Source organism: Canis aureus, chromosome 13 (genome assembly GCF_053574225.1).
Source record: "Canis aureus isolate CA01 chromosome 13, VMU_Caureus_v.1.0, whole genome shotgun sequence".
In the NCBI taxonomy this organism is placed as follows: Eukaryota; Metazoa; Chordata; class Mammalia; order Carnivora; family Canidae; genus Canis; species Canis aureus.
Genome location: NC_135623.1, coordinates 15,621,025 through 15,645,692, shown reverse-complemented (window position 1 = coordinate 15,645,692; position 24,668 = coordinate 15,621,025). Strand labels below are relative to the sequence as shown.

Sequence of the window (24,668 nt, the reverse complement as noted above, 5' to 3'; positions counted from 1 at the left end):
AGAAGCAGGCTCCATGCAGGGAGCCTGACATGGGACTCGATCCCGGGTCTCCAGGATCACACCCCAGGCTGCAGGCGGCGCTAAACTGCTGTGCCACCGGGGCTGCCCTGCTCTATATATTTATGTATAGATTAGTGGAACAGAGTAGAGCGTGATTTCAGGTGCTGTTTTTATGGGGATATACACATCAAAGTTTTGTACATTTTTGTACATTTTGCCAATTTTAAATATAATTGTAAAAAATCAGTTTTTAAAGTAATCATTTAATCTCTTATGACGTTACTGCCAGAATAGAGCCAAACAATTAACCTAATGTCAAAGTCTCAAGTCTCAAAGTTTTGTTAATCCTGTACTCAATACCAAGGAATAAAGAAATTTATGTTGGTTGTGATATAATGCAAGCGCCTGTGAAATTCTATGGCTGTACAATTCCCTAACTAGTATAATTTAGGCTCAATGGCCTCTTGAGATTCCTTCCCACTCTAGTATACTAAAATAGGAGTTTGGGTTTTTTTTAATTCAAGGCTACACATATTCTTCAGAGAAATGTGAACTTACAAAAGCATAATTTCAAAGGTTCATTGTAGCATTAGCAAGAACAGATGGCCCTAAAATCTGTTTGAGGAGTTATCTTATTTTCTGGCCTTCAAAGAATACATTTCTTTTCTTTTAGGGGAGGAAGAGCTGATAGTTCTCTTTTCAAAAGAATGAAAGGAGTTACAAATCCAACAATACATTAAAAAATTATTCACCATAATCAAGTGGGATTTATTCTTGGGATATAAGGATGGTTCAGTATTCACAAGTCAATGTGCATTATATCAACAAGAGAAAGGATAGAAACCATATGATCACTTCAATAGATGCAGAAAAAGCTTTTGGCAAAGTAAAATTATCCACTCATGGTAAAAACCCTCAACAAAGTAGGTTTAGAGGGAACATACCTCAATACAATAAAGGCCATATATGAAAAACCCACGGTTAACATCATTCTCAATGGTGACAAACTGAGAGCTTTTCCCCCAAGATCAGGAATAAGAGAAGGAAGTCCACTCATACCACTTTTATTCAACATAGTACTGGAAGTCCTAGCCAGAGGAATCAGACAAGAAAAAGAAATAAAAGACATTCAGATTGGTAAGGAAGAAGTAAAACTTGCCCTAATTGCTGATGACATGAATCCTATATATAGAATACCCAAAAGACTTCACCAAAAGACTCCTAGAACTGATCAATTAATTCAGTAAGGTCACAGGATACAAAATCAATATCCAGAAATCTGCATTCCTGTACACTAATAATGGAGTAGCAGAGAAATTAAGAAGAAAAAAGAATGAAAGGAGGTGGTGAAAGGTGTGCTGGAGAGTAGTGCAGAGGAGGAAGGTAAAGTTCCATTGACTTAGTGACATCACTGTTGCTAGTGTTAAATGTAGAAGACACTATTTAACCACACATTAAAAAGACTCCCAAGAGGGAACCTTAGCTGCTGTACCTCCACTTACTGCAGCAGGAGGTCACCGCTGAGTTCTGTGTGCTCAAATAAGACCCTCCTCCATTCTCTGTACGCCCGCTACTAGGAGGGTCGGTGGCTTCTGGACACTCCGCTGCTAGCCAAGCCCCTAGTTGTCCCTGTCTCTCAGCACTCCCAGCTCTGCTGCCACTTTTGGCCCCGAGGCCACCAGCTCTAATCTCACTATGTTCAAGCATCACAAGAAGTAAGAGACCCCTAGGGTGTCTCTCATCTCCCACAGTTTAATTTCTCTCTCCGTATACTCATTTCTGACCCTATTTCTCACACATTTTAGAAAACGCAAGGGCTCTGTCTTTCTAAGTTTTATTTCCCTATCCATTTCCATGGTGATCCGTCCAATCCTCTGGCCTTAAATACTGTCTCTATGCTGATGTCTTCCTCCAGCCAGAATCTCTCCTCCATTTTGTAAACTTGAGTATCTTGCTGCCTTGCTGGCATCTCTACTTGGGTAGGCACCTCAAGCTTAGCTGGTTTAATTCTGACCTCCTGATCTTCCCTTAAAACTTGCAGCCTTACCTGAATTGGAGGCATGGCCATCCTTTCACTTAGTAGGCCCCAAACTATGGAGTCATCTTTGAATCCTCTTTCTTCCACATCCCATGTTTAATCTGCCTGGAAATCCTGCCAGCTCTGCCTTCCAGAAGCATCTAGAATCCAAGCATGTCTCAATCTTTAGACCAGTTTGGGTCTAAGTTGTCATCTCTCCTCTAGGTTTGTGCAGGAGCCTCACAACAGCTGCAAGCTGGTACCCATTCCCCCATCAGTCTGTTCTCAGTACAACAGCCCTGTTAAAACTAAGTTAGATCATGTCACTCCTCTACTCAGAACCCTCCAAAGATTTTCATCTCAGTCAGAATAAAAACTGAAATCCTCTACACATTTGTATTCCTTAGCCCATTACCTCTCTAACCTAATTTCTTATACCTCTTTTTTTTTTCCCCCCCTGTCATTCAGCTTCAGCCACACTGTCCTTAATGTTCCTTGAAACTGCCCCAGGGCCATGGCACCAGCTGTTTTAAATGCCTATAAGGTCCTTCCTTATATATTCCCATGGCTTTTTCCTCACTTTTCAGTAAGACTTTCCTTGACTGGGCTATTTGAAATGGTACCCACCAGTACTTCTGGTCCTGCATGCATGCTTTTCTGTAGAGCATTTATCAATGTCTAACATGTCATGTACTTATTTCATTTATTGTTTTTGTTCCCTCCTGCACACATGAGAATGTAAGTTCTGTGATGGAAGGAGTTTGTTCCCTGCTGAACAAACCCAACTTCCTACTGAACAAACACAGTGCAGATTAGATGCTCAATAAGTTTTTGCTGAATGAATGAGTGGAGGTTCAAAGGTTCATAGTTGGTGATATGTAGACCCATAAGACTTGAACGTGGGTTGGTAGCTTCTGGACACAGATGAGCTCCAGGTAATGGGAAGGATATTTATATTGTTCTAGAATATCTCCAGGAAAGGGTATTCCCTCTGTTCGATAATTATTCAACTCCATGTTCTTTTCTCAGGTCTGTTCCTGTTCCTTCACTCAGGACTTTCCCCTTATCCAGAGTGTTCTTCCTTTATACTTGATTTCATAGCCAATTCGAATATTTTACCTAGAATTCTCCATCCCCCAGACAGTATCACTCTTTCTTTCCTTTGTTTTCCTAGCTTTCTTTACTCATGTAACTTGTATAGCAGATGAGTAGGAAACCCTTTCTGCTTTGAATTTTGAGTCCCCTGAGGGCAGAGTCTGTCTTTCATTCTTCATTGTATCTCTGGTGAAGTGCTTTCTTAAATTTTTCACTGTCTCCGTAGTGTCTTTCTACTTAAATTCATTGTCAGCCTCTTAATAAACATTTATAGAATTAAATCATTAAAACTTTATTAGGTATCTAATCTATGTGACACTGCAGTTGTATGTGAACAAAACAAATTTTTAAAATCATACCACATTTTTTCTCAGTTTAACTTCATAAATCAGATAAACCCTCAAAATCTATCCCTATTTATATGGTTTACTAATTAGTATATTTAGCAAATATTTATTGAGCGCCTGTCATAAGCCAAGCCCTGTGCCAAGCCTTACACATTATATAGATATTGTAGCTGTTTCTCGGGGCTGTGCATAAACTTCTCCTGTAGGTATAATTCTTTCCACTTTAAATCAGAAGGTTAAGTAAACTGTCATTTTTAACATGAGATCTCAGAGAGGAAATCAGAGGACGTGGCATGTTAATTCAGAGATGGATTAGATGTTATAACTCCTCACTTATTTCTCCAACACAATCATTCCTGGAACTGTATTCTTTTAACTGGCTTTAAACAATTATCATGGATGTTTAGACTCTGGGGGTGGGAAACATAGGAAGATAAAGCTTCTGTACTGCTTCACCTGCTATGTTAAAATAGTCTTCTGAGATAAGACCTGTGTAACATTTAGGTCAGTTCCTGGCTCAGGCTTGACACTCCATAGATGTTAGCTATTCTGCACATACTGTTGTCCCAGCAATTGTTTCCTTGCCTTTTATCAGTATGTCATTTCCACTAATTCGTGAGCTCTTAGGAAGGATCTGAATCCCATTATCTCATAAGAGGTACTTTGTTGAATTACTTGCTACTGCTTTTTAGGTTGCTTTACAATTTTGTAAGCAGAATGGAGGAGACAAGCATACAAATTTTATTTGCAAACACATCATCAGTACTTACTATGTTCTTGGTGCTATTCTAAGCACTTTATAAATATTTATTTAATTTTCATAATTGTATGAAATACTTTTATTATCTCCTCTACAGAAAAGGAAACTAAGACATAGAGAAATCAAGTAACTTGCCCAAGGGTACACAGTGATTTAGTAGCAAAGCTAGGAAATGCAAACAGCCTGGCTTGAGTCCTTGCTGTTAATCCAAAGCTGAATGTTGATGATGCAGTATAAGAAATATAAACAATGTCCTATGGCAGTTAAAGAAGGAAGCAGTCGCATTGGTGTCTGGGAATTAAGCAAGGCTGCTTGCAAGAATTGGTATTTTTTTTTACTAGACCTTATTTTGGGGAGTAACTTTTTCAGGTGCTTGGATACAAAGGATTAATAGGAAGGCTAAAAAGCTTAGAGATGGGAAATGGTAGCACATCAAGAAGTAGTCCTGCAAATAAAGATATGGTACGAAGGGAAGCAAGACAGGAAAGCTGGTTTGGGGTTAAGAGCATGGGAAGCGGGATCCCTGGGTGGCGCAGCGGTTTGGCGCCTGCCTTTGGCCCAGGGCGCAATCCTGGAGACCCGGGATCAAATCCCATGTCGGGCTCTCGGTGCATGGAGCCTGCTTCTCCCTCTGCCTGTGTCTCTGCCTCTCTCTCTCTCTCTGTGACTATCATAAATAAATAAAAATTAAAAAAAAAAGAGCATGGGAAGCTAATTACTTCAAGTAGAGAACAGGGTAGAAAAGATTGACATGATCTGAGCTGTGCTTTGGTAAATACGGAAACATCATGGAATGGATCAGAACTGACAGAGACTGACTGCAGAAAAACCAGTTATAAGGTTATTATTAGTCCAAAAAACAGACAATTATATCTTGAATTCTGGTGAAGTTAGGGATAGATACAGGAGATATTACAGAGTTTGAATTGATAAAGCAGAGGAATAGCACGACTAGAAAATTGAGTATATCATATGACAAATGTAATTTCATTTTATGGTCAGCAAAGCCCTTTGAATATTTGGGAAACTTGGTATAAATGAACATGATTTTAAGAAGGTAAAAGTATTCATTTATAAAGAAGTATGAAGTTTGTTTATCTCATTGGGGCTTGAAATTGACATCTGGGGAAATTATTATTTAGCGGCTAGCTAACTTACTTAGAATGTCTGAATTGAGAATGTTTCTTGGGATGCCTGGGTGCTCAGTGGTTTAGCGCCTGCCTTCGGCTCAGAGCGTGATCCTGGAGTCCCGGGATCGAGTCCAGCATCGGGCCCCCTGCATGGAGCCTGCTTCTCCCTCTTCCTGTCTCTCTCTGTGTCTCTCTCTGTCTCTCATGAATAAATAAAATCTTTTAAAAAAAAGAGAGAGAGAATGTTTCTTAATCTGCTTAGACAAAGTTAGAAACCACTTTAGCCTAATGATTTGGAAGAAACGATAGAACATTCTTTAAAATTGCTATGTGGGAGCACCTGGCTGGCTCAGTCAGTAGAGCATGCAACTTGATCTCAGGGTTGTGAGTTTGAACCCAATGTTGGAGATAGAGTTTACTTTAAAAAATTATTATATGTAATTATAACAGCTTTTTCATGTGATACAAATGTAAATTGCAAATGAGAACCTAAATTAGTCTATCAATGGACTTTGCTATATAGGAATCTTCCTACTGACTTATCCTGTTTGCAGAAAACTTACTCAAAAGTAATCTTTGGAAAACACTGATAGAAGTTGTTTGAATTTGTGAGGTAGATAAATATCAGTGTGAGAGGAATATTCAGTTATTTGGATGCCTCTGGTGGTGTAATTTATTAAAACACAAACTTTGCAAGAGTTATAAACATAACAAAGTAAAGCCAGGAAATGAGGATATCTTAGAATTGTATTGGTATAATATCTAGGAATAAGCTTAACCAAGAAGGTAAAAGACTAGTACTCCTAAAACTACAAAACATTGCTGAAAGAAATGAAGAAAACCTAAATAAATAGGAAGACGTCTCATGTTCATGGATTGGAAGACATAGTATTGTTAAGATGTCAGATCCAGTGCAAGCTCTATCAAAATTCCAATGGTCTTTTTTTTTTTTTTTTTCCAGAAAAGAAAAAGCCAGTGTTCAAATTCTTTTGGAATTGCAAGGGCCTCCAAAGCCAAAATAATCTTGTATAAGAACAAAATTGGAGTCACCCTTCCCAATTTCAAAACTTACTGCAAGGCTACAGTAATAAAAATAGTGTGGTACTGGCATAGTATAGACTCAAGAAACTGGAAATAAATCTGTACATTTGTGGCCTGTTGATTTTGACAGGAGTGCCAAGATCATTTAATGGTGAAAGAATAGCCTTCAGTAAATGGTGCTGGGACAACTGGATTTCCATGTGTAAAAGAATGTGTACCCCTACTTCACACCATATATAAAATGTAACTCAAAATGGATCAGTAACCTAAATATAAGAGCTAAAAGCATGGAGCTCTTTGAAAAAAATATAAGGGTACTTTTTCATGACTTTGGATTTGGCAGTGGATTCTTAGATAATATACAACAGTACAAGTAACAATAGAAAAAACAGATTGGACTTAATAAAATTAAAATCTTTTGTGTATTCAAAGACATTAACAAGAAAGTAAAAAGACAATATACAACATGGGAGAAAATATTTACAAATCATATCTGACAAGGGTCTGAGATATCTAGAATGTATAAAGAATTTGTATAACTCAACAACAAATGACAATCCCATTTTAAAAATAGGCAAAGGGCAACTTTTTTCTAGATATGTCTCCTGAGACAAGGGAAACAAAAGCAAAAATAAACTTTTGGGACTACATCCAAATAAAAAGCTTCTGCACAGTGAGGGAAACAATCAACAAAACTAAAAGGCAACCAGTGGAATGGGAGAAGATATTTGCAAGTGACTTATTCCAATAAAAGGTTAGTATCCAAAATACATAAAGAAATTCTCAAACTCAACACCGAGAAAATGCAAGTGACTTATTCCAATAAAAGGTTAGTATCCAAAATACATAAAGAAATTCTCAAACTCAACACTGAGAAAATAATCCAATTAAGATGGGCAGAAGACATGAACAGACATTTCTCCAAGTGTACAGATGGCCAACAAATACATGAAAAAAATGTTCATCATCACTTACTATCAGGGGAATACAAATCAAAACTACAATGAGATACCACCTTGCACCTGTTAGAATGGCCAAAGTCAACAACACAAGGAACAACAGCGTTGGTGAAGATGGGGAGACAAAGGAACCTTCATGCACAGTTGGTAGGAATGCGAACTGGTGTAGCCAGTGTGTAAAACAGTCTGGAAGCGCCTCAAAAAGTTAAAAATAGATGTAGTGCCTGGGTGGTGATTCAGTTCAGTGTCCATGATCCCAGGATCATGGAATTGAGCCTTGGGTCGGGCTGCATGCTCATCAAGGAGTCTGCTAGAGATTCTCTCTCCCTCTCCCGCTCCCATGCTTGTGCATAAGTGCTCTCTGTCTCTCAAATAAATCTTAAAAAAAAAAAAAAGTTAAAAATAGGACTGCCCTACAACCCAGCAATTACATCACTAGGTATTGACCCAAACAATACAAAAACATGAACTCAATGGTGTACATGCATCCCTACATTTATAGAAATGTTATTTACAATAGCCAAATTATGGAAAGAGCCCAGATGTCCATTGAGTGATGAGTGAAGAAGAGTGGTATTATACATGATGGAATATTACTCAGCTGTGAAAAAGAATGAAAGGACATTTGTCATTTGAAAGGACATAGATGGAGCTAGAGAGTGTAAGACTAAGCAAAGTAAGTCAGAGAAAGACAAATACCATATGATTTCACTCATATGGAATTTAAGAAATGAAACATAAATATAGAGGGAAAAAAGAGAGAGCCACAAAACAGACTCTACTCTAGAGAACAAACTGAAGGTTGCTGGAGGGGTGATGGCTGGGGGTAAGGGTTAAATGGGTGATGGGTAGTGAGGAGGACACTCGATGTGATGAGTACTGGGTGTTGTATGTAAGTGATGAATCACTAATTTCCAAAACTAATTTTACACTGTATGTTAACTCACTGGAATTTAAATAAAAACTTGAAAAAAAAAAAAAGAACAAAGCAACATACTAGTAAGTGATTTCATTGATGATTTCAAGCATCAGTTAGTAAAACTAAGAAGCAGTGGAGTTTATATATTTCTAGAGGAAAACCCTCCTTTGTGTGGATATGAGAAAAGTAGGCAAATATACTTACATATAGGTCATTCTTTTGACTTAGAATTTCAGTGTAGATATCCTCAGAGAATCCAGTGGGTAGTTGAAATTACTGTAATTAGCTAAACTAATGTTCATTGAGCTCCGTGCAGCAACAAAAATACCAAAAAGATGAATGCGAAACATGTCATGTACTTACTTAGGTTATAATACAAATCACCTATAAACTATACAGAGAATTGTTGTATATGTTGTTTTTTTTTTTTTTTTTTCCAATGGTGACTAATTTTCCACTGTGTTTTCGTTACTGTTTTTTGGTTTTGAGGTAGAGTTGTCTTGTGTCAGACCCAAAAAAAGTGCCCATTTATGTTTGGTAGAATAAGAAAGTTAACCCTCTTCTTTGATCGCAGATGATGAAAGCAATGAACAAGTCCAATGAGCATGTCCTGGCAGGAGGGGCCTGCTTCAATGAGAAGGCGGACTCTCATCTTGTCTGTGTACAGAATGATGACGGAAACTATCAGACCCAGGCTATCAGTATTCACAATCAACCCAGAAAGGGTGAGTATTTGAGCTGATTAACGGTAAGAATTGTGCTGGACTTGGAAAGTTGGATATCTCGGCCCCATAACTCTAAACTTTCTAGCTAGGTGGCCACAAACAATTTGATGAAATTAACCTTTCCAAGCTTATTCTCCACGATGATATTGACTCCCCAAGTAGCCAGGCTCAAAGTTGCAAATGGGATCTCTACTATTGAGGGGAACATTTTGAAAATACTGCCTCAGGACATTGGCAGGGCCAGAATTGATATTTGAAGGTAGGAGACTAGACCTCTTAGTGAGAATATGCTTAGGTAGATTTGAAGCTTGTTTGAATGATCATATCCAAAGAATGGTAATTAATAGGTTGCCTGCATTCTGAAAGAAGGCTTCTTGGTTCAGTGGTACTCAGAATATGTCCTCTTCACTTAGGAGATTGTTAGAAATGAAGTGTCTGTACTCCAGATCTGCTAAATTAGAATTTGTTTTTTAACATGGTCCCTGTGTTCAAATGCACATTGATATTTATGAAGCATTGCTTATAGTGGCGTTTCTTAAGATGTCTAATTGGGTTCTGTGGTTTTGAAAAATAGATAAGTGAAAGTCTTGCTTAATACATTAAACTGAGAAATCCTGGGTTAAACAAGTTTAAACAGATTTCTTTACTACAGGAACCCTCAGAGCCTTTAATAGGCTGATGTGTATTGTGATTTTCCAAAAGGAAGATAGTGCCTGGACCTTCCAAAATTTATTTGACTATGAATCTTCTTTTTCCTCAGAGTATCTCCCATAACTAGCTTTCTTTAGTAAGCTTTATGAAATACTTCTCTGGTTGAGAATGTTTTTTAAATCGGTTGTTTAGTAATGGCATAAAACGTCTTTGTCACGTGTATGTATATTCAATATGATATCTAAAATACGGTAGGTGATAAGTCCTCAATGCTCTCCATTAATCAGCTCACATCGTAGAATATTTTAATTAAGTTCTGGATATCATTAGTGTAATTGATGATATCCATTGATAAAACTAGAGATTCTTCAGAAGATGATTCAGGACCTATGAAAAATCTAGAAACTAGGTCAAAAGTTTTGAATAAAGTATAAATGTTTAATTTGGGAAAGTATAGATTGGAAGAGTGTGAAAAATAGCTATTTCTATTTTTAAGGTTTTCTAGTACATGGAAATAAGATTCAGTTTATTCTCTGTAGTTACAAAAGGCCCAAACCAGCACCATTGGGTAAAAGTTATAAGGATCTAGATCTGGACTCAATTTTGAGAGCACATTTTGTAAGACTGAGAGTTACCAAGAAATAGAACGGGCTGCCTTGTGCCATTTTGTGTTCCTTGTTACTAGGAGTCTTTGATAAAGCCTGGATGTCCACCTGTTAGAGATATTGCAGGGCCAATGGGCAGGAAATTGGATTAGCTTAGTCCAACGTAAGATGCGGAGAAGCCCAGGAGCTCCTACCTGGCTCAGTCAGTGGAACACTCAACTCGATCTCTGTGTTGTAAGTTCAAGCCCCATGTTGGGTGTGGAGATTACTGAAAAAAGACAAAATTTTAAAAACAAACAAAAAAAAGATATGAAGGAGCATAGTGAGATTTTCTTAAAGTTAAATGTAATTAAATGTCCTTTTATGAAGAAATAATGGTAACAGATATTTGTCTTTTGAATAGGTATTTTGTAAGAGAACTGCATTCGGTGAATAAAGTGGTTGCCAACCACATCTCCATCTTCAAAACATGTTTTATCTAAAAAAAAGAAAGGTATTAGATTGGGGGACAGCAGACTTTTTCCATGAATGGCTACATGATAAATATCTTAGGCATTGCAAGCCTGTGGTCTTTGGTTGCCAGTTACTCAACTCTGGCATACTTCAAAAACTGCCATAGACAATATGCAAATGAGTGGATGTGGCTGTGTTCCAATAAAATTTTACTTACAAAAACAGAGGACAAAAAAAAAAAAAAAAAAACAGAGGACAGAAAAAAAAATTTAATTAAATTAAAAAACAAAACAACACAAAAAACAAAAAAAGGGGACAGGCCAAATAGGTTGTAGTTTGCCAAACCCTAGACTTGACCACTAAGATTTCTTTGCTTGTAAGATTCTTTAATTCTTGGGCAGCCTGGGTGGCTCAGTGGTTTAATGCTGCCTTCAGCCCAGGATGTGATCCTGGAGACCCGGGATGGAGTCCCACGTTGGGCTCCCTGCATGGAGCCTGCTTCTCCCTCTACCTGTGTCTCTGCCTCTCTCTCTCTCTCTCTCTCTCTCTGTCTCTCATGAATAAATAAATTTAAAAAAAAATTCTTTAATTCTTGATTGGAGGGAGAGGAAAACAAAATGAGGGGTATATCTTAAAAGTTCATTCCCAAAGCTACCATAAGCATTATTGGTTACTTATATATTATGTTACATAGAGTTGATGTTTTTTGTTTTCTGTTTGATGATGGCTGGAGTTACCAACTATCAAATATTTCATTATTGTTCTCAGGCTTTATATCTCAGAGTCTACACTAAACTATTTATATTATATTTTAGTGACTGGTGCCAGTTTCTTTGTGTTCAGCGGCGCTCTGAAATCTTCTTCTGGATATCTTGCCAAGTCCAGTATTGTGGAAGGTAAAGAATAAGTCGTTTACTGCAGTTATATTCAGTCCTAATCGTACAACTAAAAAGGATGTTGGAGTGCCTGGCTGGTTCATTTGGTAGAGCATGTGACTCTTGATCTCCAAGTCCTAAGTTTAAGCCCCATGTTGGGCATAGAGCTTACATAAAAAATAATAATAATAATAAAAGTTAAAAACTCAAAAGCAGAGGATGTCAAGTGAAACCATGACACTTCTACAGTAGACTTCTGACTTCTATTATGTATTCGGTAGCATCTTAACTCGTAAGCTAATTAATACTGTCATATAGTGCTTAGTTCTCTGAAGAAGGGAATAAGTGATACAGATAATCATGGGACAGTGACATAAAAATTAAGAGATGGCCTTTCAGAGCTCTGGGGTAGGGCATCCAAGAGGACATAGTCTGAGTTCAGTATGTATCATTGAGCTCAAATTCAGTTTGTCTTAACTCACAAGAATGCTGCAATCATCACTTGGGGTACAGAATGGGATGCATTTGCTGCTGGTTTGCTGTAATTAGATTAGACATAACACATATCCCAACAAAACTAATTAAATGAGAATTAATGAAAGGCTTATGAGCATACTGTTTATTTTCTTTGTTGGTTGATTCTTCCTGTATTTTGATCTGGTTACTGTTGTTGCATAACAAATTTACTCAGTGATTCCTCTGGGTCAAGAATCTTGACAAAGTAGTGTGTGGAGGGCTTGACTCTACTCAGTGATGTCCTGGGCCTCAGTTGGGATGACTTGATAGCTGGAGGCTAGAATTATCTGAAGGTTCATTCACTCACACATCTGGGGCTGGTGTGGGATGATTTAAAGACAGAGTGGTGACTGAAGTACTCACACCTTGACTCCTCAGCATGGCCTGGCAACCTTGGGATAGCTGGACTTCTTACTCCAGGCACACGTGTTCTAGCAAAGGGCAGAAGCCATGTTGCTTCTTGTGACTCAGTCTCAAAAGTCAAACGATGCCCCTTTCACCATATTCTAGTGTTGGAAGTAGTCATAAGCCTGCCCAGGTTCGGGGATCCCTGGGTGGCTCAGCGCCTGAGCGTCTGCCTTCAGCCCAGGGCGTGATCCTGGAGTCCCGGGATCGAGTCCTGCATCAGGCTCCTGTAGGGAGCCTGCTTCTCCCTCTGACTATGTCTCTGCCTCTCTCTCTGTGTCTCTCATGAATAAATAAATAAAATCTTAAAAAAAAAAAAAGCCTGCCCAGGTTCAGGAGGAGAGGAACTAGACACCACTTCTTAATGGGGAAATGGGAAGGTAGCGCTGTGAGAAAGCACTAAGGTGGGAGATACTGAGATGTGAGATGTGAGATATTGTGACCTTTGGAAAGTACAACCTGCCACACATGGTGGAAACAGGTTTTCATTTCCACAGTGGCTTACTCCAGTGGCCTGTGTGAAAGCAGTCCTTCCTGAGGCTGGAGTCCAGTATGTTAACTGAAATACACAGACAATCTTACACGTTAATAGACACTGCCTTTGACCTCCTTTATTGGTAAACTTAATAAAACAGCTAGTGAAGAGCAAACTACACTAATGTTTTACAACTAAGTCTCACAACTTTGACTACGAAGTGGAAACATGCTATTAAATTGTTAAGGGACACCTGGGTGGCTCAGTGGTTAAATGTCTGCCTTCAGCTCAGGGCCTGATCCTGGAGACCCGGGATCGAGTCCCATGTCGGGCTCCCTGCAGGGAGCCTGCTTCTCCCTCTGCCTGTGTCTGCCTCTCTCTCTCTCTCTTACGAAAAAATAAATAAAATCTTAAAAAAAAAGAAATTGTTAAGAAATCTAGGACTTAGTCATTGGTCTTAAATGACTAATGCCTAAGTGATCAAGTACTGACTACGTTTGGAATTGTGTCTTGACAAGATGATTTAAAAAATACCCTTTAAATGTTGCGGAAATGGTAATTTGAAGTGACACAGATCCTTATAAATGCAAAGTAATATGCTTAAAACTTAGGTCTGTGTCTTTGGACTGAAAATTTCTTAGGTCTTATATTTTACTGTGTGTCAGTGGAGCAGTTGGCTGCCTGTTTATGAAATCTGTATTGAAGCTTTTTAGAAATTATTTTATTTTTTAAATTTTATTTATTTATTCATGAGAAAGAGAGAGAGAGAGGCAGAGACACAGGAGGAGGGGGAAGCAGGCTCCATGCTGGGAGCCCGACTCGGGACTCGATCCTGTGGGTCTCCAGGATTGTGCCCTGGGCCAAAGGCCGGCGCTAAACCGCTAAGCCACCCAGGGAGCCCCTAGAAATTATTTTAGTTGACAAAATTTTGTGTCAGTAATTGCTTAATATGTGACAACTTTATGCTGAATTTCAGTGTTTGCCTTTGACGAGGCCACGTAGTGTTAGCTACACGGTAGCTCGTGGAACCATGTGGTAGGTTTGTCCTATTCATCACTAGCCAATGAATGGATTCATCTCTTCTCCCACCGCTGCTGTTTTTATTCGTTGACGTATTTAACAAATATTTCCTGGGCATTCGCTGTATACTGGACAGTCGTGGGAAGGTGAGAGAGACAGAGGTGCAGACACACAGATAGGATTAGAGCAGTTAAATATAGAGTGAAAACAGTTCTGTGCGGAAGAGGGATGCGGCCATGTGTAAGCTTTCCCTTGGAGCAGTCTTAGGAGAAGCTCTAGCCCCTCTCCCTGGCTTGGCGCTGTTTCCATCTGTATCATCTTGATGCTGATTCTCAGATGGCGTTATGGTCCAGATCACAGCGGAGAACATGGATGCCCTGAGGCAGGCGCTGCGAGAGATGAAGGACTTCACCATCAGCTGTGGCAAGGCGGACGCGGAGGATCCGCAGGAGCACATCTACATCCAGTGGGTGGATGATGACAAGAACGTCAACAAGGGGTAAATACAGTGGACTTTCCCCCTTGTGGCATGTAGTTCTGGGCTGGGCTCTGGGTGTTGTCTACACTGGTGTTTATGACTTACTGAAAGCCCAAAGAGAAAGAACTGCTTTGAGTGTATATAACATAAAATATTAAATTTCTAGTTTCTTGGCTCAATTTCTGAAGGAAGGAAGTTTCTCTGCATATTTTTGAAGGGAGGGGGAGAGGAGTTGATGAAACAAAACAATCCTCTAAAGTTATTGAGATAATAGTAATAACCTAAGCCTTTTATGGTTTTATAAAAAAAGCTCTTTTGCTAACATTGTTTCATTTGAGATAATAACTAGTGTTGTTTTTCCCACATTATAGATGAGTAAACAAGCACCTGAAGGCTCCGTGACTCCACAGAGCCAGGAAGTGGCAGGGCTAGGACTTAACACCACCCTCCTGGGCTTCAAGCCCTGTACTCTTCCCCAGTATATGGCAGCTCTGCGGACTCAAGCCAAACCTTTGGCGTCATCTTTGACACTTGTTTTCCTCTCATACCCTACACCTATCAAAATGGTGAATCCTGGTAGTGTTATATTTTATAGTATGTATTTTATATATTCTGTTGGATTTTATTTCAACATCTATCACACCACCTCTCCGGCCACCATCATTTGGTCTGGATTATTGCAATTGCCTTTTAATTGGCTTGCTTGTTTGTAGTCTTGAACTCCTCTTGCCCCCCAACCAATCTGTTGCTAATACAGCAGCCAGAGCAGCGTCACTTCTCTGCTCAGAACCCACCACTGGCTTTCAGTATCTCTCAGGGTAAAAGCCAAAGTGGTTTTCAGCTTATATGGCCTCCCACCACCCACCCACCTCACGGAAGCAACACGTGCCTTCTTCCCTGAGCACTCGACTCTACTTCTGCCCTCAGACATTTACCCCTGCTGTTCTTTCACCTTGTACTCTGCCCCTCAGTAGCCAAGACAGCCAGATGAGTTCTTCCTTCACTGCCTTCAAGGTTTTTTCTAAAATGTCATTTTCTCAGTAAGGCCTTCCTTGGCCAACCTCTCTAAATTATAACCCTCCCATACACCTTTCTTCTCTCCCAAAACTTCCTATCTCTCTTCCTTGCATTATATTTCTCAAGAGAACTTTTAATTCTCTAACATAAAAAATATATTTTTACTTATTATATTGCCCTGGAATGTGAACTCTGTAAGGGCAGGGATTTTTGTCTGGTTTCTTTATTGCTGTATCACCAATACCTAAAACTCTGGCACCTAGTAGATACTTAAAAGATTGATTGGTTGAACAAATATATCCTGTGTCATTGTATTAAACTTTCTCTGGGCCAGTCCATCCCTTTTTCCTTCAGGCAATAATTCTACGTGTAGGTCTTTGGAAATACAAAAATGAATTGTACAAACTCCCTGCTGGATAAGTGGTTCAGCCTGGTTTTGAAGATCGTTATAAATAAGTGCATCAAAGTATGGGAGATGCTCATAGAAAACTCTAGGATACAGTGAAAATACGAAAGTAAAGAGGGGGCCGGTAAGGATGCTAGGGCGGTACTCAGGAAGCCCTTCGTAGAGAAGTGGCCGCTGATGGAGCTGAATGTGGTATGTGAGTAGGTTTCTGCCACATAGTTGAGGCACAGTAGGCATCCAGTCTGGGGGAGCAGCAGGAGCAAAGGCAGATAGAGGGCATTTCTAACACAGCACGCTAGATTAAAAAAAAAACAAAAACAAAAACTCTTATACTTTTGTTATTGAACAAAAAGAAGCAATTTCTAAATCAATGAGTATATTTGCCTATTTTATAAATAACTATCTTCCCATACTAAGTTGGAAATTTAAATTTCGAAAACAATTTGTGTTTAATATTCTGTAGTTGAAATGAACATAGTTATTAGGACCAAAAAACTGATAGTCTGAAAATCTAATGTTGTAAGATATCAGTAACTAATAACCAGCAGGTTGCCCCTTCCTACCTACAGCAGCCGCCAGTGGCAGCATCTTAGAAAACAGGACGAGGGATGCCAGGGGGGCTCAGTGGTTGAGTGTCTGCCTTTGGTTCTGGTTGTGACCCCGGGGCCCCGGGATTGAGTTCCGTGTCAAGCTCCCTGCATGGAGCCTGCTTCTCCCTCCGCTCCTGTCTCTGCCTCTCTCTCTCTCTCTCTGTGTGTGTCTCTCATGAATAAATAAATAAAATCTTAAAAAATAAAAAAAATAAAAACAGACAAAAAACAGGACGAGAATTAGTTAAGGAAGGCTCTTGAATTCAAGAGTTTAGTGTGTAGTGTATAAAGTGAATGTTTTCCAGCTTGTCCCTCAGTGTCTGGGTATCCTGTCCCAAAATACTCTAATAAACTAATAAACTCTAATAAACTTTTTAAAAAGATTTTATTTATTCATTTTAGAGAGCGAGTATGTGAGCAGGGAGGGTGGAGAGGGAGAAAGAATCTGAAGCATGGTCCACACGGAGCACGGACCCGATGTGGGGCTCGATCTCACCAAGAGTCTGATGCTCAACTGACTGTGGCACCAGGCCCCCCAAGAGCGCCCTTGTTTGACACTGTTGTTTCATGAGTTACAAATTAAATTCAGTATTGTTTAAATAATTTTAATTCAGGTGAATGAAATGAATCCCCTATATTGAAGTTTAAGTTTAATTTGATCTTTTTACATAGAGATTAAAAAACATAAACAGGTTTGAAAATTGCTAGGAAGAGCTTGGGGGGTGCCTGGCGGCTCAGTCAGTTGACCGTCTGCATTTGGCTCAGGTCATGATCCTGGTGTCCTGGGATGGAGCCCCACATGGGGCTTCTCCCTCTGCCTCATGTGTTTTCTCTCTCTCCTCCCTGCACCAAATAAATAAATAAGATGTTTTTTGTTTATTTTTTATTTTTTAAGGATTTTATTTATTCATGAGAGACAGAGAGAGGCAGAGACACAGGCAGGGGGAGAAGCAGGCTCCCTGCAGGGAGACCGATGTGGGACTCTATCCCGGGTCAACAGGATCATGTCCTGGGCAGAAGGCGAGGCGGCACTAAACTGCTGAGCCACCGGGGCTGCCCTGTTTTTTTTGTTTTGTTTTGTTTTGTTTTGTTTATAAATTTATTTTTTATTGGTGTTCAATTTGCCAACATATAGAATAACACCCAGTGCTCATCCTGTCAAGTGCCCCCCTCAGTGCCTGCCACCCAGTCACCCCCACCCCCTGCCCACCTCCCCTTCCACCACCCCTAGTTTGTTTCCCAGAGTTAGGAGTCTCTCATGTTCTGTCTCCCTCTCTGATATTTCCCACTCATTTTTTCTCCTTTCCCCTTTATTCCCTTTCACTATTTTTTATGTTCCCCAAATGAATGAGACCATATAATGTTTGTCCTTCTCCGATTGACTTATTTCACTCAGCATAATACCCTCCAGTGGTCTGTGTATACAATGGAATATTACTCAGCCATTAGAAATGACAAATACCCACCATTTGTATTGTTTTTTTTAAAAGGAAGAATTTGGAATCTTTGTGACAATTATTTTGAATCCTCATCAGAATGAGGGTGAATCTCCACCTATTTATACTTGCTATATTTTGAAGAGGAAATTACTATAAAAAGTGGCCTTTTTTTTTTTAAAGTGGCCTTTCTTTATTCAGAAATCTAGGAGTGATAATTTAGCACTAAAGGAAATTTGTTGCAATGATAATATCAATATTGTTCATGAGCTTATACCAGCACTGTTAAAATTAACATACTTGGTCAAATAATTCTTTTAATCAATAAATATTAAACTCCTACATTCTAAGCAGTGGGTCAGAACTGGGAGTACAGCATACAAGTGTATCATGTCCCTCCCTCCCCTTAAGAAGCTCATTTGTGAGGCAGATATGCAAATATGTGAGTGTTAGGGTCAGGAGCAAGGAGCAGTGAGAGGGCGTGTGGGGGGTGGGGGCTCGATCAGGTGGGTGGCCGAGCACTTGCTGAGTTCAGGAAGGAGCAGGTTTGAGTAGAGAGTTTTTTTTACATTGAAAGAAGCAATTCCTGGAATCATGGCTCCTTTTTTATGTGTCCTTTGAATGTGTCCTTTTTTATGTGTCCTTTGAATGTGTCCTTTGAATGATTTCAGTGCACAGGCCCTTCCCACAAGAGCTCTAGTCACGTACATTTCTGTGCAGTGTCTTCTTGCTGTGATGTGTTGCTCAGGTGTGTTCAACAAAGTGCCTGGTATAATTAGTAGCAAGACTTGATTAGAGACGTGGTTCTTCTAACTTACTTCCAAGAGCTGCTCCCATATCTTTCCTTTGTCTCTATTGTAGTGTTGTAAGTCCCATAGACGGGAAGTCCATGGAGTCTATAACAAGCGTGAAGATATTCCATGGATCAGAGTATAAAGCAAATGGAAAAGTCATCAGATGGACGGAGGTAAGGAGATGAAACTTTGGGTGATTGGGTGGCTCAGGTCATGATCTCAGGGTCCTGGAATCGGGTCCCTCATCGGATGCCCTGCCCTGCAGGGAGTCGGCTTCTCCTTCTCCCTCTCCATCTGTGCTCTCTAATAAATAAGTAAAATTTAAAAAAAAAGAAAAAGAAAAGAGAAAGAAAGAAAGAAAGAGAGAAAGAAAGAAAAGAAAGAGAAAGAAAGAAAGAAAAAGAAAGAAAAGAAAGAAAAAGAAAGAAAGAGAAAGAAAGAGAAAGAAAGAAAGAAAAAGAAAGAAGAAAGAAAGAAGGAAAGGAAAGGAAAGGAAAGGAAAGAAAAAAGAAAAGAAAAGAAAAGAAAAGAAAAGAAAAGAAAAGAAACTTGGTGTCTTGATCTCCTTTGAGCACAACTTTTTGCAAGGTCCAGAGACACACTGTGGACGGATTCTGGAGGATAAGAAAAGAAAATTTTCTGTGTACCCTCTATACTCCCAGGTCCCTCCAGTCTGTCCAGGAAGAAATGCCACCAAGCACAGCCTGTAGTGATCTGATTTCTCTTCCTTTTTATGAACGAGCTTTTAGAGATTTTTTTGCATTAGAATTCAAGAAGGATGCTTATCTGAGTGGTATATACCCTCTGTGCTGTGCTCCTCAGAATGGTGGGCTAGTTAGGCTGTGCTCACAGTTAAAGTCTCGTACGTAACACAGGCTTTAAAAAATAGGCTCATTTCACCAATAAGAAAACCAAAGCTCAGAGACTCGGTAACTTGCCCAAGATCCCAAGGCAAACAAGTAATGGAAAAGTTCTGCATTAAACCCAGATGTAGCCAGTGCTGAACTCTTTCCCCTGTGGTCCTGTTTCACCTGAGAGCTGCAGAGAGGCTCACCTGGGAGTGGGAGGGGCAAGGCAGCCCGTTCGGGGCGCAGCTCAGGGAGGTTATTCTTGGAGAATAAATGGGGAGGTTGTAAGTCTCTTCATTTCTCTTCAACCTGAGTTACACTCCACAAAAAAAAATATTTAGAGAAGACCTCTAAAATTCCTTACAGCCTTAAAAGTCTGAATTTGTTTTAAAAAAAATTCCGTGGCTTCTAGCTTTTCTGTATTACACACAAGGTAAGTCCGGGCAAGCGATGTCCAATGCTTTACCCAAGTTACCCAGAACCTGGTTTCCCATTTCTGGGGCTGTCGTTCCGAGTGACGTACCCTTTGTACGACCAGGCCCAGTGTTCTCATGTGCAGCTCAGTGGCCTTGGCCGCTTTGTCACCATTTTCCCTTGGACGCGTTTCAAGTGGTGCAGGGTCTGGGCCACGGGGCCTCCTTACCGCTCCAAGCAGTGGCCACCTTCCCCGCCTTGCTCCCCAGTAATCCTGAGACAGCAGGTGCCCATTGGCCCGCAGAGCAGGGGCCCAGGTCTCCAGACGCCCCTGCGGACTCCACTCGGTTGTGGTGCTGCGGCCCGAGCACCTGGGCCTCCCGGCCTCCCCTCGTGGTACTTGTGTGGGCTGCTTGGCAGGCCCAGGGTGGGGAGTGCACGCAAGAGCCTTGGGTGTTTGCACATCTCCGGCTTCTGTGTTATGCTTTTACATCATTTATAGTCACCAAGGAGGACAGGGCTGCCTTACGAAGGAATAACCACGCATTAGGAAGCCCTGAGCCTCTTCTCTGGCCAGGACTCGCGTCTCTCAGCTCTCCTGCTGCTGCTCCGATTCTGTCCGTGCTGCTCCGCGCGCTGCCCCGGCCTCAGTGGGCACGGCCGTGCAGCAGGAAAGCCTTGTCCTGAGAGGCAGGAGACTCTGCTTCTTGGCGTGGCCTTGCCTCTACTTCTGTGCCCTGAAGTCGCTTCTCCTCTCGGAGAGATGTGGGACGTGCTGGGGTTGGGTCACAATCTGTAAGAGCTGTTCCCTCAGACTCCACGGTCATTTCCTAAGAGGAGTCGCCACATAAAAGGATCACCTTTTAGAAGAACACAGTGCGAAATGCCAGCCTTTTCTGGTTCTGAGGAGAACATGCCCTTACGAGCATGGCTGAGACCAGGGAGATGGGAGCCTTAGGGAGCCTTCCCTAAGGCTTTTGGGCATCAGGGCGCTCATACCAGTAAGTTCACGGACTTGCTCTTTGTCCCCACATCTCCTGGGCACGAGGCTAAAGTCTCTTCTGTTTGGGGAATAGGTATTTTTCCTAGAAAATGACGACCAGCACAGTTGCCTGAGTGACCCTGCGGATCATAGCCGACTGACTGAGCATGTGGCCAAGGCCTTTTGCCTCGCACTCTGTCCCCACCTCAAGCTCCTGAAGGAGGACGGAATGACTAAACTAGGACTCCGTGTGACACTAGACTCCGACCAGGTAAGAAGAGTGTCAGGCAGGCTGGGAAGCTGGGCTTAGTGATGCCTCTATCTTCTGACAGTGAGTTCCCTGGGTCTTCGGCCTTCCCTCAGCCGGGAACGTCCCCAGATGCGCTGCTTGGGAGACTCTGAATCGCTTGAACCTTGGCTTCCTCACCCGAGTATGTCCAAGGACTTAGTCGTGAAGGTGGGGAAGGAGCGGAGGTGTGTGGGAGGACCTGCCACCCCATGTGAAGGGCATCAGCACTCCTCGTTGCCTGTCCCATCCTTAGGGACTGACCTGCTGCCCTCAGCCTGCATGTCCCTCACCGTCCTCATCCTGTCGTTTCCCTAACCCAGCTGCGTGGGCCTCACCGGCTCTGCTGCCGCCAGCATCCCCACCCTGGTCGCACTGCGGACTAGGAACAGCCCACCCCCCCCAGGTCCTCGCCCCCGCGGCTCTCTCCCATCGCCCTGTATTCTGATCTAGTGGGTCCCTGGGACGTGTCCCACTTCTCAGGCTTTGGTGCAGAGCTGTGTCACCGTTAGGGAAGATGGGAGAGGTCGTGACCGGGCTCCGCTTCCAGCTGGTCATCAGTCCGCGTGTTTATTTCCTACTTAAGGTCTTGACCCGTGCGGCCCTAGTGAGCCTATCGGGTAACACGGAACGAGGGACCTCGGCCCTTTCTCGAATGCGACTGATGACCTGCTGGGGGGTCACTGGCCTGAGCAGTCGCAGATTACACCTTCTCGGCAGGCCCCCCTTATATTCATTCACCTGGGTCCTTTCGGGTGAATGTGCCTTGTGGATTTCCCTCCCTGACATCCAGCCCCGGAGGCCTCAGTGTTGCTGCCCACGTGCCGCGCTCTCGGTGCCGCCCCTTCCTGGGAGCCTGAGGCCTTCGGGGTTGCGCAGCCCCAGCAGCACGGTGGGGATGAATGTGTCCCGATGGGCAGCAGACAACGGGGGAGGAGAGGGAAAGAGGGCACGCGGTGGTAGCCTCCCTGCAGCGCGGCCGCGTGGCCTTCCCTGGGCAGTGACGTCCCCCTCTCTCGTGTGCTAGGTTGGCTATCAGGCCGGGAGTAACGGGCAGCCCCTGCCCTCGCAGTACACAAGCGACCTGGACAGCGCCCTGGTGCCGGTGATCCACGGAGGGGCCTGCCAGCTGAGCGAGGGCCCCGTCGTCATGGAGCTCATCTTTTACATTCTGGAAAACATCGCGTAGATGGAGAGGACCTCACTGGTTTTCTGTTCAGACCTGTTGCAACAGCAGTCATACCCAAATCATTTGCACTTTAGAACTGGAAGATTAAGCTTTTGTTAACACTATTAAATGGGGGGTGGGTGGGAGCGGGGCTTGGGGGGCAGGGGTGGGAGAGGGTGGCCGGGGGTCAGGTGTTCCGTAATTCTGAGTCTTCTATGCATTGTCCACCGAGAAGATCCAGGCAGCTTCTGTTACCGCACAAGTTACGCTATCCTTGCCGCTAATCCCCTTCCGTTACCGTTTAGACAAAAATCCTGCTCCCCTCTCAAGATTTCCATATGCTGTTGTGCTCAGAAATGCTCAGATGGGTACAACCATCGCCAAGGACGGGGTTGGGAGGGCAGAGGGGAAATAAAGAAGCATTGGTCTTGCACTCTTTGTACAGAATTGATATAAAACAGGATACTCCCGCACTGATTTTGTCCCTTATATCACAGTGACTCCAAGTGGAATTCCCCCTTGGTGTTTTTGAGCAGCTCACTCGCCGCAGTGAACCAGAGCCCCAGGGGCCATCTCCTGTGGCCAAGGTCCGAGGTAGGGCAGCTCAGTGTGCAGTCCCTCGAAGCAGAGCCACGTTCAGGATCGCTCAGGCTCTGGGCCTTTCTGGGAAAGAATACACACAAGACGCCTCTAGGTCTGTGCTGGACGCATTTCAAGAAACACTGTATTGAGAAGTAACGTGAACCTCCGGGAGAGCTGTAAATACAAAACCTACATGCGCTTTACCTAGACTCACCGCTTGTTCACATACTAACATTTTGCTTCATTTGCTTTAGCTTTTTCTCTCTCCATAAAAAAAATTAAGGCATTTGAGAGTAAGTTGCATACATCTTTGTCCTTTATCCCTAAATAATGTTTAAATCTTAAAAATAAGGACATTCTCCTTCATAACTGCAACTTCAGTTTAACATTAATAGGATCCTTGAATCTGGCATCTGTCCAGTCATGTCCTTCAGAGCATTTTTTCCTCCAAAGCTTCCAGCCTAGGATCAGACTGAGCAAGTAGCTGTCCTGACTCACCTTTATGTCCTCCGTATTTTTGGTGAGTATAGGTTTCTTCACCCCATTTTTGAGTCGACAATGCCTCATTTTGTGTTTGATGCTAAGTCTATGCATTCTTGGCACTTTAGCAGTTAGGCTTGGTCATCTGTAAGCGGAAGCCCTTCCTTCTTTCCTATCCATGCACTTAATTTTCATTGTTAACATCACATTGTAGTTGTAATTCTCTATTTCGGGGCTCAGGTGCTCTCAGCTCTGGCCAGAGCGCCCCTTCAAGCCCGCGCCCACATCCTTGTGATGCGCTCCTCCCATTTTCCTCTCTGTCCGAAGGCCACCATCCCAGTTCATGGAGTATCTACCCTGCCTGCGCTTTGGAATGCGCCCGTGTCTTTTCTTGGGAGCGGTAGGAGAAGCCAAGATCTAGGTGACCCTTGATACACGTGATATGTGATCATGTTCTCTTTGCTAAAAACTTCTTTAGTCACGGATCAAATGGATTTCACAACTCGGTTTGAAAAATCCTGGTCTAGGGCAGCTCCCTTGCCGCTGCCATCTACTCGCAGCCCGGCCAAGCAGGAGTCCGCCCTTTGCGTGAGCAGCACCGCTCCAAGAATCCCCCAGAAGTTAACGCGGGCCCCTGGGGGTGAGCGCTGCCCCCCAGCGGCTAAAGTCGGCTTAGCGCCTGGCGTCTCGGGCCGCGGGCCCTAGCCTTGCGCGCTCGTCCGGGGGGCAGGGCCGCCGCATTCTGCGCCCGTGGGCTTTGCGGCCGCAGCCGCGGGAGATCTGTGGACGGGACCTTCCCGTGGACCCCAAGGTGCCCCCACAGCGCGCCGACTTGTCAGGACTGAGCTCTGGAACCACCCCCCACCGCAGCTGCCAGACGGGAGACACTTGGACGTGTGTCGCGGGCGCGCCACCCAGGCTGCCTCAGCCCCGGAACTTGAGAGCCGCCCAGGAGCTGGCGGGTTTCCCGCAGTCGATTTTTCCTCGGCTCGGTACATCTCGCAAACGCGGCTTCTGCGGGACCAGTGCAAGCCTGGGAGTCCTGCTGAGGACGCGCTCTCGCCCTGCATAGTCGGGCCCTTTCCTCAACTGTATGAAACACCTTTTGTTTAGTAAAGTCATCTTGTGGAGCTGAGCATAAAGTAACCAGGGCTGGTTTACTTTTTTCCCTTGTTTTAGGTTTCTATATGTTGT

General features: G+C 42.6%; 1 protein-coding gene across 2 annotated transcripts in view; it reads left to right on the top strand.

Annotated features, from left to right (window-relative positions):
* The window catches only part of ZFYVE9 (zinc finger FYVE-type containing 9), a 184,360-nt gene extending 159,740 nt beyond the window's left edge, over nucleotides 1-24,620 (top strand). For both annotated transcript variants that reach the window (XM_077844919.1, XM_077844918.1), the window contains 6 exons: nucleotides 8,843-8,993; nucleotides 11,518-11,598; nucleotides 14,330-14,492; nucleotides 18,782-18,887; nucleotides 21,053-21,229; nucleotides 22,272-24,620. In XM_077844919.1, the coding sequence (XP_077701045.1) occupies nucleotides 8,843-8,993; nucleotides 11,518-11,598; nucleotides 14,330-14,492; nucleotides 18,782-18,887; nucleotides 21,053-21,229; nucleotides 22,272-22,433 (840 nt within the window). In that variant the 3' untranslated portion in view covers nucleotides 22,434-24,620. The remainder of the gene's footprint in view (nucleotides 1-8,842; nucleotides 8,994-11,517; nucleotides 11,599-14,329; nucleotides 14,493-18,781; nucleotides 18,888-21,052; nucleotides 21,230-22,271) is intronic.
* The last annotated feature ends 48 nt before the right edge of the window (nucleotides 24,621-24,668 follow it).